The 20639-nt window shown below is 44.7% G+C and overlaps 1 protein-coding gene across 5 annotated transcripts in view; it reads right to left on the bottom strand.

Moving 5' to 3' along the window:
* Positions 1-7013: 7013 nt before the first annotated feature.
* Positions 7014-20639, bottom strand: part of LOC128878993 (zinc finger homeobox protein 4) — a 303112-nt gene continuing 289486 nt past the window's right edge. For all 5 annotated transcript variants that reach the window (XM_054127744.1, XM_054127745.1, XM_054127746.1 and 2 more), the window contains one exon: positions 7014-8361. In XM_054127744.1, the coding sequence (XP_053983719.1) occupies positions 7622-8361 (740 nt within the window). In that variant the 3' untranslated portion in view covers positions 7014-7621. The remainder of the gene's footprint in view (positions 8362-20639) is intronic.

Raw genomic sequence — 20639 nt, 5'->3', positions numbered from 1 at the left:
TGTTTTCCATTTTTCCTTTTTTCTTTAAACCTTTGCTTTACCAATCTTAACGATTTCCTGGCACAACGTGAGATTAAACGCTCGCTTCGGCGGACGGCCGCTTTACAACATCGACAACTCTGGCGGAACGCCAGAAAACTATAGGGAGAACCTTTCTTTTTTTCATTTTTCGTCTAACGCTTATTTTCGTTTCTTTCGTCTTCTTCTATTTTTTGTTTTGTTTTACTTGCTTGCTCATTTTTGTTAAACGCGGCTAGTGAAAAAACTCGGATGCCCTGCTTAATTTCTAGACAAAGAGGAGTCTTGGTTGCACTCGTCGCGGGCTGGTACGATACAATTCAGCGTATCCGGCCCGTGACAGCGACGCTGCCGGAGGAAATTCACGCGCGAATTTCAATACGCGCGCACGACGCCGTTAGAACGTGTTTACACGAGAGGAAAAAGGGGGATTTATGTATATGGGAAAATATGTTGCACTTTTTGTCTCTTTAAGGAAGGAACTGGGGGTAAGGGGAATCTTTTTTTTTTTTACTTTTAGTTTCATAGAACTAGATCTATATAATCGTATCGTAATGTATGTATATATATATATACATATATATGTGTATATATATATATCCAATAATATATATATAATATCATTATATCCTTCTTCATCATTTATATTTAGTGGTATAATTACTCGCTTAGATATGAAACCTAATAGGAACATGATTGCACCGCACCCATTTGCCGCACGATGTTGGTGCCCGGTTGCAGAACTCCCTATCGCCACACTTAAATTCCTATTTTCTCTCTCTCTTTTTTTTTCACTACTCTTTATAGGAATAACGCACGTAAATATGTGCATCACTGTATGCTCGCGTATATTTATATACGTATACAGGTACAGCCATCTTGCCATGGCACGTGTATGTACGTGGATGTGTTACGTGTAAGCGTGTTAGGCGTGTGTAACTGTCAGTGAGCGTGTGTGTCAATCCGTGTGTGTACATGTCGATACGTTTTCCTCGCGCTTGCATATTTACTTTTTCGTTTTCTCGTTTACTCGTTATTATTTCTTTCTTTCTTTTTTTTTTTTTCATTTTTGTCAACCATCGATTTTCTTTTTCTCTATTATAAAATCTAGATGCGCGCGCGAGTGCACGAGGTTGTCCCTGTGTTCGCGCGCGCATAACACATATGGCACCATAAATATATACTTTGTACACAAGGGCGAGCGTAGGTGGTCACGAGATGATCAAGAAAGAACGCAGGATGTCTCTATCTCTCTCGTTGGTTTAATTTCTCCGTCCATCGCATAATTTTCATTCACGGTTCCGTTGTCTGCCGCACGTTCGATATAACCAAGCTACGCGACAGATGATTCGCCTCGAGACGTTTTCGCAAAAGGAACGCGTCAGCGTTGTCGAAGCGGAGCGCGACAGAGACGGGCAAAAATTTCACTCGTACGATCGATTCGATTCGCACGATTAGTCGTTCGGATAAAATCGTATCCCCGTTCGAGACGAGCGGTAATTCCATCGTGGCAAGTTACCGTTCTCGTTGAACGGACAACGGATGAAGAATTTCTTTCCATTCGTTGTTAGGGATACGTTTATCCGGACGACCATTTTGCCCGTGGCTGGCGACGAAACGATAGAAACAAGGAGAACGAAGAAACTAGCGAAAATAATGAGTTGAATCGCGGAGCGCCGCGTCTTTCTTACATCTCAGATGTGTGATCATATTCGAAAAAAAAGAATTGGCTCGCGGCGCCTATCCTTTTGCTCGGTTTTTCTCGCGCGTTTCAATTAACGGTGCGATCGGTTATCGTTTCGTATCTCGTCTCGCGGTTACTCCCCGCGCCTCCGCGTTTTACAAAAAAAGGGCCAGGCGCGAGGCGCGAGGAGATAAAAAAGATGTCTCATCGAGCGCCCAGCGACACGACGCTCAAATAATTGTCCGCATCTCCGGCGTGCGATTGGGTGAATGCACGGCGCCAACATCGTCGGGGTTCTTGAGCCGGCGTTTTGGGTACCCGGGGTCCATCGCGGTGTCCAATCACCGCCACGATATCGCCTCGGGTCCCATAGTGAGTACATATAAGATATACACATGGCAATCTCTCACAAGAATTAGTCGCTATCGTTATCAATTACTATTCTGTTATTAATTAATAGTCAATGAAAAGTCGCTCGAACAAATTTACAATTCGCAATAATGATGATAATATTCATAATTATAATAATAATATTCATAATGTAATAATGATGATGATAATAATAATAATAATAATAATAATAAACACCCGTCGTTTTTTTTTGTCACAATAATAATAATTAATAATAATAATGATTGATCGTAATAGCAATCTATTGTAATAGTAACAGAAGTAACCAATCGGGTCAATAATAAATAGTCGCGATCAACACATTTCGTAGAAACTCAACGAGATTAGAAAATTGAAAAACTTCCACGCCGTCTGCCGCTCTTCCTCTCGTCGCGCCCCGACCCCTTTGATTTTCGTTAAAGGGAGAGGAAAAATCGTGTCGAAATTCTCCTTTGATCGGGGCATCGTTGTTTCCCGTTTTACGCGTTATTTTATGCATTCTGTGTTCGTCTGTCGAAATGGTTCCTAGATTTACTTTGTTTCATTATTCTCGATAAGTAAAGACGATCGAAGATCCATCTCTTGATCCTCTATCGCGTGAATTGTATGTCATACGTTCACGAATTAACGCTCAACCTGAAGTATAGTGTCAAGATATTAAATAAAAAGTAGGAAAGATTATACTCTAAAGGTAAATGTCCATTGGACTGATTTTAATTTTTGAAGATATGTGCCACAATCCAAATTGCAATTTTCATTGATAAAATAACGCATCGGTCGAGCCTGTTTTACTTGAAACTTGATCTGTTACGAAATTTTGAAGAACTCGAATAAGGTTAAGTGCCTGAAACGACAGTAAATAAATAGGAATAAATAATTGCCTCCGGAAGGGAACGACGACACGATTCGGCCTGGATCGACGAGAGAAACGCAGTGGGCGCGTTGATTCTTCGCAAACACAATCAATAGTTTCGCATAATTAATTGCATCTGTCTCTTAGTCACTCCTTAAATTATCCGCACACACTTATCACTCATTCATTGTTGATTTTAGGAACAGCTAGTAGCGAGGTTCGGTTACTCTATCACGCAATCTCCCGTACTCGAAACTCAAAACGCCAAAACCGACCCAGTTTTGCGTACACGCGCACGTACGTTGCCGCGTTTTGAGAATTAAACGCGCTTATGCGATACGCATATCGACTCGAGATTGTCTCTCGAAGTTCGATATGGCTATCCCGCGCGTGTGTTTGTGTGTATACGTGTACGTGTATGTATGTGTTTTGTGTTTGTACGTATGTGTATGCAGCCGTTTGTTTCGTGTTAGAATCGAGTCGCGCGGGTCCGTCGATTTCTCATAGATCTTAGCGCGCAGATCGCATGATGCGTCAATTACAAAAATTAAGTGTTTCGGGTGTGTATACATATACATTTGTTCGTGTGAGTGTGTTCAATGTATAGTGTACAATTAAAAGGAACACGATATCGATTCTTTGTGCGCCAAAGTGCCATACCATTTCATTGTTCTTTTTTTTTTCTTCTTCTTCGTTTTACTTCTTAGAATGTACGTTAGAAAGAAACGCATCGTTCTACGAAAGTTCGCGTCTCGTGCTATATATATATGTATATATATATAACAGTAGTGATATTAGTTATGTCCTTGACAGCGATTAGAGCCCTCAAGATCGACGAGACACAGTTGAAACCTACAGCTTCTCCGGGGGGGGTCACGCTACGTTCTAATTCGATTAGTCTACAGAGTTCGATTAGACCGTGATCACCAGATAGTAACAATTGTCCATATTTTGCGAGGTATCGGTTACAAATGTTCGACTCGATGCTCCGAACACGATTTTCAAATAAACGAACAGGTAAAACGAATCGTCGCGGAACAACGACGACAAGTTCGGAATTTCACTTGCATGTCACGTGTGGCTGTGTACGTGTCCTTATGTATAATATACGTGTCTGTGTATGTACGTGTATGTGTGTATGTATTCTCTTTAGTTTAGTTCAACGCTGTAACGTTTTACATAGATGATAATAAATACATGACCACATATATGTAAATATAATGTCGTAATCTATAATAATAATAATAATAATAATAATAATAATAATTCAAATATAATATTAATAATTACCGTTATCAACGTTACATTAGAAAAAGCATCTTTTGCAGACAGGAACCTCGAGTTGCTTAGTACCTTAGAAATAGTTATTACATCGTGTTTCGTTTCGACTTTCAGACGACCATTACGTTTTCTCTTCATTTTTTTGCACCTGCTTTTCACCCTTCGTCGCCTCCACAACCCCTCCCCCCGACCCTTACCCTCTCTCTTCCTAATTTACCTTCCGTATCGGATCGTTACACTCGTCACACTGTCTCTACGCCTTTGCTCGCGTCAGTTGTTCGCATTTCCACGTTTTCCGGAACGTTTTTTTTTATCCGACCATATTTGTATCCACACGTCTGTGTCTCTGTGTGTGTATAAACCTCGTGATATCAGAGCCGCGATTCTTGATACGGTGGCGCTTGTTTTTTTTTCTCTCTCTCTCTCTGTATGTGTATGTGACCTTTGCCCAATCACGCACAATCCTCCATTTACACGTCCCCCGATCGTTCGATTACTTCGTGCACGATTGCCATGAATTTCGTGGTTCGCGGTATATCGTTTGAAACGGTAGAGAATGCGCGACGTACGTACGCGTGTATACACGTTATCGTCACCGTATAGTACCCGCGAGGATTTTAGTACGTTACAACATCACATATATATATGATATATATATATATATGATACATATACATACATGTACAATATACATATATCATACACATATATATTTATCTACTTAAATATATATATATATTTACTTTACTCGATCGTTTTATCTCATTTATTTATACGTATATATATATATACTTATGCATGTGTGTATGTCCGTGTGTCGTTACCAATGCATATGCTTCCCCCCGCCCCCAAAACTCCATCCCTTAAACGCTACATTTTTTTTAGTTGGTAATTAATCGTAACTTACGAACTAATAGTGAATTCCTCGTCGTTCCCGTAACAGACCTTTACAAAACCCTTTATCCGTCGATCGAAGAGGCGACCATCCCCCTCCCCCTTCCCCATCTAATGCTTCCGTATCTAGTGCTGTTTTTTTTTCCCCCTCGTCGAATCTCGCGTCCGTTTCTCTTTTACAATCGCCGTGCCTCGATCGCGCGAGATCTCCGTTCGACGGGAAGAGGAAAGAGGAAGAACGGGAAAAAAAAAATGTTTCTCGTCCCTTATCGACCTCGGCACCCGACCTCGATCGTTGTGATAACGCCTGATCGTCGACCGTTCAACTAGCAAATGATTATTACAGCTATCGACAGCTATAACTATTGTTTTTCCTTCTCTTTATTACTATCATTATTATTACTATGTTTATTATTATCGTTAACGTTATTATTAATCGTTTTTTTTTTCTAGCGTTATTAAATATAATTTATTAAATATAGGAACCATGTTACTGGGTCTCGCTCGTTCGTGAACGCGAACCGTGCTCGCGTTTCCATTCCGTCGACGGAAAATCGTTTCCGCGTCGAAGAATCGTTTCTTTTTGCTTGTTTAAAAAAAGAAGAAAAAAAAAAAGAACAAAAACAGAAAACAAAAGCACATCGTCGTCTCGAGCGTCGATCGCGATCGTCCTTCGCCCAGAGAAAGGGGAAAAAGAAAGGAGAATACGTTAAAACTCGCGCCTCGTTAGCGAGATATCGTACCTAAACCCCACCCAGCTACGGGGTTACCGTGCCCTGTGTGTCTTTAACAGTACACACACGTATAATATGTATACTATGCTTGCGAACGCGTGTATGCACGTGTGCGGAGACGGGCAACGATCCCTTTCATACGAACGACAACGAATTTTTCTTTCTCGAACGTTTGTTCGCCGAAACTAGTACTCGTTCGCGGCAACGATAATCATCGCGTTCCTTAATCAAACTTTAACGGTTTATATTGTTCGTTATTCAACATTTGCATCCGTATGACTAGCGTTTGCCCATTTCCGCAGGTTTGTGTACATGTCGAGTGCTAGTGTGCACATGTGCGCGTGGGCTCTCGAAGATTCCTCTTGTCACCGATCTTTCTTTCGAGGGTTGCAGGTCCGCCACTCGTATCGTTCGCGTCGGATCGTTCACGTCGCCATCGAGTCGGAAACGAACCGTGGCGTACGCTTTCGGAAACCAGTGCGCTTTTAGCAAAGGCGTTTTTTTTTTTTGATTATTTTTTTTTCTCATGTGGTCATTACTTCTCGTCGTCGAAGACCGACGCGGTTGGTTTGTTGCTCGTCGCGTCCCTCCGAACGTACCGATTACGCGTTTGAAACCACCCATACACACGCACGTAAAAAAAGAAAGAGAGAGATAGAGAGGAGTGAAGATTCAGATGAATATGTACGTACGTTATTCGTAATGATCGCGGCGCCTCTAGTCGCGCGTACGCCGCGCCGTCTACCCTACAAATCGCCTTTAAACGCGCGCCTTAATGTCTGCTCTTTTTCTTAGTAACTCTTTTTTTCTTTCATTAAATTTTTATTATTACTTTACATAGGAACGTTTGAGTCAGCCCACCTCGACGCGTCATCCAGCGTCGTCAAGGGATTTAGGTTCTCTTACCCCCTTCCCCCCCTCACCCCCACCCGTACCCTAACCCCCGAACCCCGATTTATTCCTCCTCGTCGACACGGTTTTCGATCGTGTTCGATCGAGTCCGTTCTTACCCTCACCCGCCCCTCCCCCCCCGCCCCTCCTCCAAACACCGCGGTAGCGAATAACCATACTTTCACGGACGATGGATTCGGATATCATCAGTTTATCGGCGCTCCGCCGAAGAAAGCTCGGGGGGGCGCCCCCCCGATCCGTGCGAAAACAAACGTCTATTCGTTTACTCGAGTTTTCTCTCTCGGAGTTTTTCATCCTCTTCATTATTTCTTTCAATCGAAGGAACTTTGGTGAGCGCGCGCCGCTCGTTGGCGCGCTATTACAGTCGACGCGATAAAAACTAATCAGTTGAACTTGGGGGTGTTGCGCGACAGTGGCAGTGCGCAAAAAAACGGAACATAAAGTTTAAACCGAAAGGAAACAAGAGAGGTTCGCTATGCGCTCTCGTCGCGATTGGTCCACACCGTCCACGCGCGAGTACCTTGGGATCGGGAAGAGGACGCTCTGCCCCCTCCTCCCCGCCGACGGTTCCCAGGTTTGGAACCCCCCTGCCCGTTGTCTAGCCGGTTAGGAACGTTAATTTTTCTTTTTTTTTTCTTTTTGGTTTTGTTATTCTTCGTTATCGAGTACCTCTCTCAAAGAGCACCCATCGAACACTCTCGGTCCATTTTCTTCTTTCTTCGCCGCCTGCTTCGCGAAGGGATCGCGTTCGGGACGGGACGTGGTATCCACAAGTTTCAATCGCGCATCCTATCGCCATCCCTCAGCGAGAAGCTCCTACCCTTGTCCTCCTCGTTTCCATGCCGCCGCGCGCGTTTAACGTGCCCCGGTTAAAGCGGCCACCTCCTGGACCAGCTTCTGTCTCTTCACGTCCGGAGCGTTGTTGTTATCCGGGTTCACCCTCTCGTTACCCTGGGATTGGCCGGTCGTGCTCTCAGCGGCCGCACGAGCAGCCAGCAAGGTGATCTGATTGACGACGTCCTCCATCTCGTCCGTGAGAGGATGCACCTCCTCGCCGCACTGTGCCCCAGAGTCTGCGCCAATATTGCCGAACTGTTGATGCTGCTGGTGTTGCGGCTGTTGCTGTTGCTGTTGTTGATGGCTGGCCTCTAGGCGTGCCCGATGCTGCAACGTTTCGGCGTGACGTCGCCATTCGCCGATGGTCGCGTAGGTACGAGCGGGGGTGTTTCCGTCGCACAAGGAACATCCGTAACGTGATTGCACGAGACGCAGCGCGCCGCGACGCTGTTGATTGCCCAGGTAACAGGAGCGCTGGTGAGCGAGCAGCGTCGACTCTTGAGGATAAGCTCGGCCGCATCGGCGACATACAAGACACAATTCGGTTTCCACCTCGCGACAGTGCTGCGGCGGACCGTTCTCATCGTTGGCGTGAGGAGGCGTCGGCAAACGCACCGTCTCCAATCCAGGATGATTCGGGTCCTGTTGCAGGAAGGCCTGCATCAGAGACCGCGGCACCTGGACCTGCGTACCACCTTCCACGTGCAAGGACATCAGACCGTTCCCGTGCATGCCGCCGCTTAAACCTGGAGCCGCTACTGAAACCAAACGACGGATCGACGCTGTTAGGAAATTATTTTATAAAACTCAGGGACATTATCGTTGAAAATACAACACGCGTAAATCAAGACAACTACCACTCTACAGGTCTATACAACGAAACGTGCAACTACCAGGTACAGCAACGCGCCGCATACACATCGTATCAATTATTCCTAACATTAATTCAGAGATGATCTTTACGAAATGGTCCCCGGAATCTAGTGGTCGCTTACCAATAATAAGCGGACCGAGCTAATTAGTTTGAGCCGACGTAGTCGTCATAATACCGTTACCGACGTAACCAGACGGAATTTACGAAGAATACCATTCGCCTCGCCTCTAAATCAGTCGTTACTAACCCGGTCGTGGGACGACGAGTATCAACGGAATATAATTTCTGTGCGCTGAAAAACTCCATCGTCATTCCCGATCTCGACTGGACAGATCGGGATATATCAATTATTGTCAACGGGGTTCGATCGTTTAGGACGACCGCTACGATTGGCGTGATTGGTAGGCGATTGCGAGAGCAGTAAACATTTTTACGGGTTCTTTTAGGACGTCCGTGGACGCGAGAAGGAGAGAGAGGACGTGTCATTCGACGACGATTAAACGGGTTCACAGGTTTACGCAGTGACGCGCGTGGTTATATCGAGTATCGTGTATCAGACGAGGAGTCGTTACGAGGCAGGAAGTGTTAATGATACCCCTGCTCATTCGCTGGCCGCTCGCCTGTAATTATCAAGCTCGGTGGGTCGCGGGTAGCCTGGACGAGAGCAGAAAACCAGGCAGGAAATTATCTTCGTCGCTCCACCTCGATCCGTCTATACAACGACAACAATGGAATTGATAGCTGTCGGATCCGAAGACTCTAATTAAACCAGCGATCAATCTTTGGCGCAGTTTTCATCGGAAAATCGAAGACGAGCAAGCAGAGGTGTCCTGGTGTCGTGGGATTGCTCGACGTGCTGTCGCGTGACCGGCAATTTTACACAGAAGCGACTTCGTGTCATCGGCTGTTATTTCGTAATTTTTCTACTACTGAACTAAACACGATGGCCAAAGCTTTAGAATATCCTATATCGCCCTGGGTTTCGTACATTGAAATGGATAATGCAAGCGCAAACACGAGTTTACTCGCGACCGGCCAACATTGTGTTAACAAGTACAAGGTTTTGTCTAATTGATTTCTTGAAGAATATTTGTATGTACAATATGTATTTATATGTACAATTATAAAGAGACTGTTTCGCCATTTGTAACAAAAGTAGCGATTTCGAAAAAATAATTATCGTCCATCGTGTTTGCCGAAGAATCGTGATACGTACTAACGAGTAGACGAGTTTAACGAGCCTAAATAAATCCTGCACGGTAATGAGAACCCCTGGCACGCACGGATGCTCTGTTTGACTAACACTTCTTTCTGGTACCTGGCGGCCGCCTGGATTATGGTCTGCCACGATCGTAAGAGCAAATAATCCGCGTTTTTATGTCTCGGCATCGAAGCCACCTTCTTTTTTTTTTTCGCGAGGCGAAGGTGAGGCTATGTAGTAAAGAAAGGTGAAAAGTGTTACGGATAAACGGCGGGATTAGCGAAACGACACTGGCCACGGCATAGTTCTGCTAGGCTCTTCCGATCCTCGCAGCCCCGTGGCGTTTCGCGAGAATGTGGCGAACGTACGGGGGGAAGTCGATAAGCGAAAGGGAGATTTTTAATTTCTCCCACGGCTCAGTGACGCCACTGTCCGCACTTCGGTGGAAGATAACCAGTGCGCGCGGTGCGATTAGCGCATTTATCGATATCCCTATTGATTTTGACCAAGTGTGTACTTTAGATCTGCACAATGAACGTGTTGTACTCCACGGCGAGGAAGAAACGCGTTTTTAAATCTAATTTCTGCTGGTTCAGTCGACAAACGCGGTTCGTCGCGTGGTACGATCGTTCGAGGGTGGTAGATGCACTCGAGTAGGTAAAATGGGTCTTTGATTCGGAATTTTCTTAAGGTATCTTAAATAAGGAATTTTTGTTCGCGGTGGTTCAAAGGTACAGATATCGTTCCTATCTTATTCCTACAATAATATTTAATATAGTTTATTTATCTTTTCATTTTAGAGACTATACCCTCCGGAGAAGCGTGAGTAATTTACAAACACAGTCACGGGTATGCAAAACGCTCCGCGATTAGAAACTCGCTGGAAACCCTGGACTTTGTTCGCGAGAGATACGAAGGCGATTCAGTTTTTCTGCTTTCTATAATCGTCTGACTAATGATCCGCGGATGGATGTTATTAAAGAATTGATATTCTATCGCGTATTCAAAGGAGACACACGAGCAGTAATTGGTTAATCAGGAAGACGAAGGCGAGCCGTCGTCGACGAGCATTTCTCCTCTGCGAATTAAGCGCAATAGTTTCGTGGAACGCAATGATCGCGTTCACCTCACGCGACAAGCACTTCAATCTGCGGCTCCGCTCACGCTTGTAACGTTTCATCTCGAAACGATCTTCCGTGAAACGATTTTCGAGCAGAACGACGAGACTTTGCGTAACACGCGTCGAATCCTCTGTCTCGACGAAAACTAGTATTTACGATGAGTTTGTTTTTGACCTCTACACCTCGCCTTTTACAGAATTCGATTGATAAAATTCACCATAAATATTCTATTAACGAGTAGGTTGTCAATTTTAATAGAGGAAGGTTCTTTTACTTCGCCCCAAAATAGAATCTTCAATTGGTTTGGGCATATTTTATATCGAAAGGAAATATTTGTTCAACTAAAAAATGTATGCCATCAGTTCATACCAAAAGTGACACACTACTTTCTAATTAAATCTATGCCTGGTACACATTACTTTCTGGGTCACGCCAGTGAAATAAACCATGACAATTGGACAAATATCCAACAAGGACCGATCAAATCAAAACCAAAGTCAAATTTAATCTACTTGTTCGTGGATACTTCCTGAGTGCACCACGTGGAAGTAAGAATCACTGGACGTTAAGATCGGTCGGTTAAACGGACTCCTTCTCTTTGCCAAGGCCATTGGACCCCATTGCAACCCCGAATCAAATAATATAATAAGGAAGACGGTTAAGTAACAGCGCAGTATCGCAGCTGCCCGATCCGTGTGACACCCTTGAAACAATCGGTCCGACCGAAGAGAGGGTTATTACTCTTAATGAGCACTGGTTATTTCTTTGAGTGGCTTTGATTTGTCCTCCCTTCTGCCCAATCTCCCGGCTCCTCCACGCCTCTACGGGCGCGATCAACATCGCGTTCATCTGTATTGTGTACGTATCGTGCTCACGTGTGTTCAATTTATGCGCGTAAAACACACGTTCCTTCGATGCGCGCGTACACGCGCAAACGTTCGGCCACTTCTACACGCGCATCGCTCTTGCCTCGTCTTCTTAGAGGGCAGAGGAGCTCATTTGCGTACGGATTGAGATAGTAGTGCTTCGGTACCACCTCGATGTGTGTTTTTGTTTAAATGTGTGACTATGTACGAGATTCTGATTGCCCGGCCGCTCCCAACTTTCCAGGGGCTCTCAAACTCGACGCTGACCATCGACATTTAACCCGTGCACACCATTCGGTCGTACATTTTTAAGTCGAATCAACATTAAAACATTTTGCGTTAAATTATATTAAAATTGGTGTAATCTATAAAGCAATAACGAGTTCTGATAAGGTTGGGTTGTTTCGTTACAGTAAGAGCGAGGACAGTGGTTCGTTCGACACTTTTACGAAATATTAAAAAACATATATTCAATGGGAAACTATGATTCCAAGAAGAAAAACACTGTTGGTCTTAACTCGTGGTACGAAATGTCATCTCTCCACGAGTCACGAAATCGGAGGGCGAATAGTTATCGTCCAGGTGTCGCGAGATTGTTCGGCTTAGTAATGTCACCGGTCAGCCGAGTTTTAACGAGCCTAAATAAATCATTAGGTTTTACGGGTTGAGGAGCACTGAGCCTAAGATAGCCGCGACACATGCTGGAAATTTGTTCGGCGGGAATTTACGAGCGAGTTTCCGTGTCAGACGCAATACCGTGGGCTCCGCTGGTAAGTAGGTATATGTCTGTATATCCTGACAGCTATAAACTCGCATTCGAAGGGCGTCGAACAAAATAATCGGGAATGTCGTTAGCGCCTTCAGGAATTTTAATGGATGTCCTGGTGGAGCGTAACGATAAGCCGGAGTTTGTCAAATTGAATTCTGGTTTGCTAAGCCGACGATCGAATCGTGTTCAGCGATTAACCTTGTTTCTAAATGCAATTTTAATAGGTTTCGCGAGAGTGTAATTAACGTCGCTGAGCGTTAGTATGAATTTATAGATTGTTTTTTTTTTACAGAACTTGATGGGAGTTTAATTATTTCGAAAACCGGATGTGGAATTGCAGATCGCGTATGATTTACTTTTAATCATTGGACTCGAAAAATTGGACTCGAATTCGCAGGAACACGGTAGGAATAACAAACGAAACGACAAGATCAAAGCTTAGGATCGCTTCGTACGAAAATTTACGATGACTGCGAACATCCAGGTCAGGATCAAGGATCCGAATCGAGAATCCAATAAGATAAAGTTATGTGATAACTTGTCTGTCGAAAATATAGTGGGAGAGGAACCCTACCTTCGATAGGCAAGAGGTCGCAATAATTTTATCTTATTGGATTCTAGAATTTTCTACAGGTGCGACTTGGGACCTTGACTTGAATATTCGCAGTCAATATAAACTTACCTTAATACATTTCAGTTTTGATATTCAGTTAAATAATGTTGTCAAACTGATCGAACTATACCAAAAAAAGTAACCTAGCCTTTAAATTAGTTTAAGTTTTAGACCTAACTATATCGATTAGTTTTCTAGCCACGAGGAAACGACACAAATTTAAATAACAAGACGACAACCTCAAGGTTTCGCCAATAAAAAATATCTAGAAGATCTGTATGCCGCTTCAACTAATTTCTGACCGAACAACGAGCCAGTGGGATCGCGATCGACGAGCTTAATCGATCGCAAAGCTGTCGCATGAGCCGCGGTTTTCGCTGAAGCAACGACGGGAAAAGTGCGCGTACAGGTGGGCAATCGTGGGCCAGAGAGGTGTATTTTTTTGTTGTTCCCGTGAGGCGACCATTCCACGGGCCCATCTGCAGCCATCTCAATCAGAACCGGACCGTTTCTAACGAAGTACCATTCGCTGATCCGGAGATACGTTCAGCGAAAAGAAGAGCGTGGAGGGAAGGCGACGAACAGCCGTTGGAACGAGGCGAGGAGCCATTGATCCTGGCGGGTTGGGACACGGCTGAAATCGTGTCCGGGCAGCAGTTCGAAGACTTGGACATCGGTCCCTTGACGTCTCAAGCGGGAGGGTCTCGCATCGGGCGAGATAACGAAATTAGCCCGGTCGCTAATTTATTTCCTAATTCTCGCGGGAGCGGAGGTGTGAAACAGCCGTTCTGGACCGTGGTATCCACGATAACGGGCCAGGATGTGGAATAAAAAGGAGGTGGAAGGGTTTCTCTCGTAGGAAGGCGATCCGGTGGTAAGAGAGGGAAAGACGAGACGAGGACGGGAACACCGGGTCCCGAACGATCCGGAGAGAGAGAGGAATAATGAAAGAGAGTGAAGAGAAGATAATGCGAAGGCAGGAATGCACGCCCACGTTCGCACCGTGTTTTCCTACGTCGGTGTGTCGGTGGTCACCACGTGAGAACACGCCTGGCGAGCATATGTGGAATGCACAGTTGTTGCATACTTCGCGTACCATAGTTATGGATGCGCGAATGCATCGATCCCCGGCCGTGGCATTGACTTCACAGCCGCAACGGCGATCCTCCGGCCGGCCGATCGGCGATTCGAAGATTGCGCGAAAATTAATACCGTCTCCGCGGATCACCGGCTGGATCAAATTATACGATTTTCGTTCGCAACGCGCGAGGTGTTGCGCCGTGAATGACCCTTAACCTGATCGCAACCACGTGTTACCTTGCCTAGGTGCAAACGTTACAATTTGCCACTCGAACTGTTTTTATTGGAACGGGGAATAAGCGTTTCACGAGATTACGCGTAAATTCCGGAATAGTTATTTGTGTCGCTAGACGGGTGACGTTCGTAGGGTCACAAATTTGGGTTGGATGGTTCGAGAGTCACCTGCCCACCAATTTGACGTCGATACCGTGAACGACGTTCGTTGTAAGGGCTCTCCGCGCATCCCTCAGGACATGTTGGATGTCGAGGATCACGAGGAAGTCGTAATTTCTACGAGAACGAGGCAAGCCGAATGAATTGACGATGGCTTATCCCCCTGCACGGCTACAAAATCGTTTCGTACGCGTATCAGACAAGATAACGACGCCGTCGGGGCGTATCGATAAATTCCGTTAATTAATTATTGACGTGTCCCGGGGCTATTTTCGCGTCCGCCGCATGCGAAGGCAGACGGGTCCTTTTCTTCCTATCTTTTTTCTTTTATTCGATTCTCATTCGAACCGAATCGTGTTATTCTCCTCGGTGGGCGGCGCAAATAATTCGATATGGTAATCTTTTATCTATTTCGGTCCACATTTATACGCGCGAATCGACCTACTTTAAGCCATCCCCAGATACAATCAAAATTATTCCAGGAAGGATATTTTTACAATCTATATCGAGTGGATTCTTTTACGACTCGCGTACTTTAACTTTAACCGTAATCGTAATCGTAGCGGCAATTCCAACACCCTATTTTTGTGCTAATTGGGAAAGTATCTGTAATTTGTATTCCTTTCCATTTTTTTTTCTTTTTTTTTTTTTTAATTAATTAATTTACTAATTTACTTTACAGACTCGCAGTCCTGATGCCATTATTGAAACTCAATAACCGAAACTATAATTCATCGAGGACTCTCTCGGTCCGTCTATCGCGCCTGTCGTGTAATAGTGGACTTTTTGAGCAAGATGCGATTTAACAACGATGACGACGTCAAATGTGGATGGGCAAAGTTTTTGCATCCGGAGAACCAGCGTGGTATTGCGAGCGAATGCAATTGCTTTCAGAACGGTGACAGAAGACCATAGATCATCGCACTTGAAAGTATTTATTGTTGCAGTTATGATTTAATCCAGTGTTTTCTGTAGTAGGGGACAACACCTAGAAGCAGTGTCTCAGTACACGTGTCTTACGATACAAGGAGGACGAGAAAAGAGTACTTGTAATCTATAAAAATGTAGGATAATTGCAGATGCTTTTTTTCTTATTATTCATTTTAGGTCGAGGAATTTTTGTTTCAGGAAACGTTGCACAATGCGATTACAGTTTACCAAATACATAAACCTTATCGATGCGTTCCACCGAACAATTTATCGTTCGACTTTTATTAAAAGTGGTCCGTTTCTCACATTTTTGAAAGGACATGCTTTTACGCGTTTGGGAGACGCGGTCGGCCCATTCATTAGACGTAATCGCTGCGTGAAAGTTCGTCTTAACCTTTACAAGTGTAACGCAATGGATACCGTTAATGGAAAGCGACCATTCGATCGCCTCGTGAAATTGAATCTCGGATATTGTTGTATGCAAATATATCGAGTCGCGAGCGATTTCCAGGCAGGTGTTGTCTTCGACATCTGTATACGCCATGTCGCAGAGGACACGGGGGAGGGGTGGGATTAAGCGAACATTTTTTACGAGCAGCGAAGGATACGCGAGTGTCCCATTCGTTAAATGTTTTACGCGAGGCAATATTAATTCGTGTATGGATGGTCGGACGCCTTATCGTTGAATTACGCCCCGTTGCATAGCTCGACTACAAAAAGAACTGGTTGTCAAGCGTGTGCACGCCTGTTGTCCTGAAATTTAAGAACACCTCGCCACCTGTACGCCCGTGTCACTCATTAACGAATTCCTGCTTAACAACTGATTGATATCTCCGAACGGTGGTCGAGTGATTTAGAGCCTGTCGCGTAGATAACAGTGGCAGACCTCATTGTGCCGGGTTGCCGCATAAATTTCTGCTGTCTTTTTAGTGCTCCGATGTAACTTAGGTGCAAGGAGTGAGACATTTTATTTTATCCTTCCAAACAGGAAATTATTTGTGGGGTTTTCGCGCGTTCGTTAATTGGTTCACACCCTGGATAATTAATAGCTGATTTTGCGAGGGTTAGAACAGACGTTCCCACAAGAATTTTATTATGGTAATCTGAAAGTATGTTTATCACGTTGTCCTGCCACTCCACTCCAACTGTAACACTTACACAACTGTAACACTCCAACTGTTTCCTTTTGCTAATAGTAGAATCGTATTTCTAGCCTCACCAAGAGGCTACTTGCGAGTCTACTGTCCCTATCGGTATGGTAATTCAGTGTTCCACGAGCACAACTTGGACGTCACAGTTTCAACTCCAGTTCCAATTGCAACGCCATCTTCATCGTCCTCCAATGTGCTATTCGTTCAAAGATAGATTCAAATGTTCACCAAGAGACTACTTCGCCAAGGATTTCCTACGATCAACATCGTCGAAGACACTTTTATCCGTCCTCCACGCGATCCTCGGCGTGATTCACCGAAAGTTGTACCCGTATTGAGCCCGGATGACGCGAGGGTGCCGCAGAAGCGAAGAAGGTGGAGTTTGCTGTCAGGTACTCTGATACCTCGGCCCGTAACGAAGAGGTAGAGGTCTTCGACCGGTAGCCTAAGTCGAGAAGCAGTCCCTAAAGAGGCACCAGGGTCATTAGCGAACGGAACATTTATCCTTGTCCCTCTTTTGTCGCTTCTTCTCTTTCTCTTGGTCGGGTGTTCGCACTTGATTCGCCGTCGGTATCAACGGGTGCCAGGCAGGAAGACCCGTATTATCGAGTCAATTGTCTCTCACCCTCCTCCCCCGGGCAGTTCAGCTGACTATAAAATCATTATCACCCGTCCACCACCACCGTCACCAACCACCAACCTTCCCTCTCCTCCTCTCGTGTCGCTTCTCGCTCGATGTTGAACGCTCGATTATCCCATTAATACGACGGGTCCATGCGTCCATCCGTCCCGTCGGATCTTTAATTATTTAAATGCAGAGCAACACGGAGCTTCCAAAGTCAGGGGCGGACCTCGTTCATGCAGATTCCTCTCGTTATTCTACCTTCGACCGGGGACTCGTGTTTAACTCCTTTCGAAGCATATCGTTTCGACTTTGCCAGAGAGCCTTTTACGCCGCGATGACGATAATGGAGCTTCTTTCTTGCCCGCGAAATGGAATGTTTTTGGGAACATCTGCACTTTAAACAGTTGATTAAGGTATGGATCGAAGCTCAGCCTCGTATGGCCTTTCTCGAGTGGGCTGTTTTATTTCGACTCGTTTCGCGAACTGATTGTCATCCAGAAATCGAAGACATTTTGATTACACTTCGGCCCCCCTAATATAAATGGTCCGAAGTATATATCTTCAGGAAACTATTACAACGAGCTGCTGCAAGTAACGGAAGCCTGGATAAATCGTGCAACAGTATTGCTAGGCATTAGACGGTAAATGTTGCTCGCTCGCTCGATAATTAATGAAATAAGATTAACTATACGCGATTGTTACGACCGCGTACGTCACCATGCCCATAACGGGTGTAGAACGATCGTAACTATCATTAAGCTGGGATTTAATGAGCGAGGCGTGCCGGACGTGGGAAGTCGTCTATCGTGCGGTAATTATTGTGTTGTAATAGGGATCGAGAACAGGAGTGGACTCCCGCCATGTGATCGTAGCGTTGTTGATCGCTACGCCACTTTGCGTTCCAGTACGCGACAACGAGATCGTTTTACGAAATCGCAACGATGGCTGACGCCGGTTGGCAACGTGGGAACAAAAACGAACGAGCTCGACGGTAACCCTTATGTCCATTAAACAATTTTCGATAGAAATATATCGGCTCTAAACACGCATTTCCCAGGCATCGGAAGTGCTAAAGCGATTGCAGTGTTCAGCGATTCATCTAATGACACGTGTGCACGTGTTCCCGAGCGACATCGGCTATTATTACTCCCAACAACTAAGTAGGTAAGTGTCGATCGCTCTTCTTGAGTTAAATGTAATGGATACGAGCCGACAACGTTGTCGGGAGATATTCCTGTTATTAATTTTAAATCTCTCAGACGTTCGCGCTGTTAACACGCGAAAGAAATCGTCTCGATGAAAATATTTCCATAATTAAATCTAAAACGATCTATCGTCGAAAGGGGAGAGGATCGCGACGCGAAAATGAGTGGAGATTTCGGGAACGAGGAATTAAAACGACGCGATAAGAAGGGTCACCCTTTTGCGACATCTCGTTTATCATTCCACGGAGAGGTCGCTTTTTTAACAGACGCCACGTCGGCCGATTAGGTCTCGTTAGGATATCGCGGAGTCGTTAAAAATAATTGTCAGTCGGATAATTAAGGGGTGGCTTCCACCCCTTCCGAGAGGATATACCTTACTCCGGCGAAGGAGAACGATTTCCACGAGTCTGCTTCTTAGACCTAACTCTCCGAGCCTCTTATATTTGTCTTCGTCTTCCGTTCCCTTCTTTTTTATTCAATCTTCGCGCACAACGGTCTCCGTCTCGTCAATCTGCTTACGTTCCTCCTCGAGCGGCTCTTTATCCGCGGTCCGTATTTTGTTAGCACATCGTTAGCCTGGAAAGGGGGTGCGCGTCTCTTCTTTCTTTTTTTTTTTTCGGTCGAGGGAGGGTGAAGGCATTGGAAGGTGGATTCCCGAGGCTCGGTTCGACTAACGGGCACGCATCGCTTGTTACGCAGATCGGACGCGCTTGGAATTGAATTTTCAGCGAAGGAACACCCCCGTTGTTTGTATTCACGTCTGTCTAGTGTACTTTTTATTTTCAGATACGTTTATAGAAGCCTCTGAAATTCTATACAAAATTAGAACTGGAATTGCCTTCGGACTTGCAGGCCGAAGATTTTTATTAGAGTATTCGTAGTCTGAACAGTGAGAAAATTAATAAAAACGAACTTAACCTAGTATTTCACGATTAGTGGGAAAAAAACCATACCGTATAGTCCATCTGGTATAAATCTACCTAAACTAAACCTTATAAGAGCACCGGCCAGGTGACGTAACCCTTTAATGCCGCGATAGTCAAACGACCTCGCGAGTTTATACGTTTTTCGATCGTTTTTAATTCGATTAGCTAAAATAAAACAATTCCCAAGCTTACAGAGAATCAGTACGAAGAGACGTCAGATAAAAATTTGACACGTTCGACGAGATTCAGAACGGAAAAGAAACGCGATCGTCTTCGCGGTGGGTTGGTTGCGTAAACCCCTCGCGGCGAAGGGACGATTGCTAGGGGTAGCATTGTAAATATTAATGCGGCGAGCTCGGGCAAAGAAAAATATTTGAATAATAATTACCGAGGCACCCCTCGGCCCTTGTTACGCCCCCGTATAATAAGAAAGGTTCGCGGATGGAAGAAGACGCACGCGAAGACGGGGTCGCTACGAGAATTTTCTAATTAGGAGGATTCGAGTCTGCCCCGCAAACAATACTAGAAGCAGCGCTTCCTCGTCTTCGGGAGACACTCGAAGCCTCCCGAGGAGAAAGATTTTAATATCCAAGGCTCCGAACCGTTATTATCACTCCCTTATTACCGTCGCAAAGGAAAACAACCAGCGACGGCTGGAGGAATTCCGATCCCGTAATTTACGGTCATTTAGAGCAAGAAAACAATCCGCAATTAGCGACTATTCGTTAAAAGTTTCTCGGCGTATAAAACTTGGACGTTTCAATAAAACCACCCTTCGAGTTCTTCCTTGGTATAACATCGATTTAAAAATTACGTTGCTTGTTTTGCTCGAACAAGTCAAGACTGCGAAGAAATTTGATCGTTATATGAATGAATATTCAGACCGGCAAACTATTAAGCATTATATTATATATGAATACGATACAAATTATTACAGTATATATTAATAATTAATTCCTGTCTCTGACACATGTGAGAATATTCTTTAAGTTTCCGTCGCAGAGTACTCGTTCTCTTGTACCTCCTAACGAACTTTAAATTATGCATCAATAAGGAAGTCTCGCGGAACTTGTTGAGCGTGTAATCGATACGCGGACTTTAATTACCAGGCACGGTGTAAAATAAGATAAACGTAATTTTACGACAAATGTACGTATGCAACAGGAACTCGAGCTGTAATTACATACATATTTGCTTTCGTAGTCGCGTTAGACGTAAATAGACTCCCCATAAAAATCTAGATACGAATAGACACGCGGATGCAAAATGGAAGAGTTGGCTG

The sequence above is a fragment of the Hylaeus volcanicus genome, chromosome 6 (assembly GCF_026283585.1).
Source record: "Hylaeus volcanicus isolate JK05 chromosome 6, UHH_iyHylVolc1.0_haploid, whole genome shotgun sequence".
NCBI classification, from domain to species: domain Eukaryota; kingdom Metazoa; phylum Arthropoda; class Insecta; order Hymenoptera; family Colletidae; genus Hylaeus; species Hylaeus volcanicus.
Note: the sequence above shows the minus strand (reverse complement) of the source record. Positions and strands in the feature narration are given on the sequence as shown.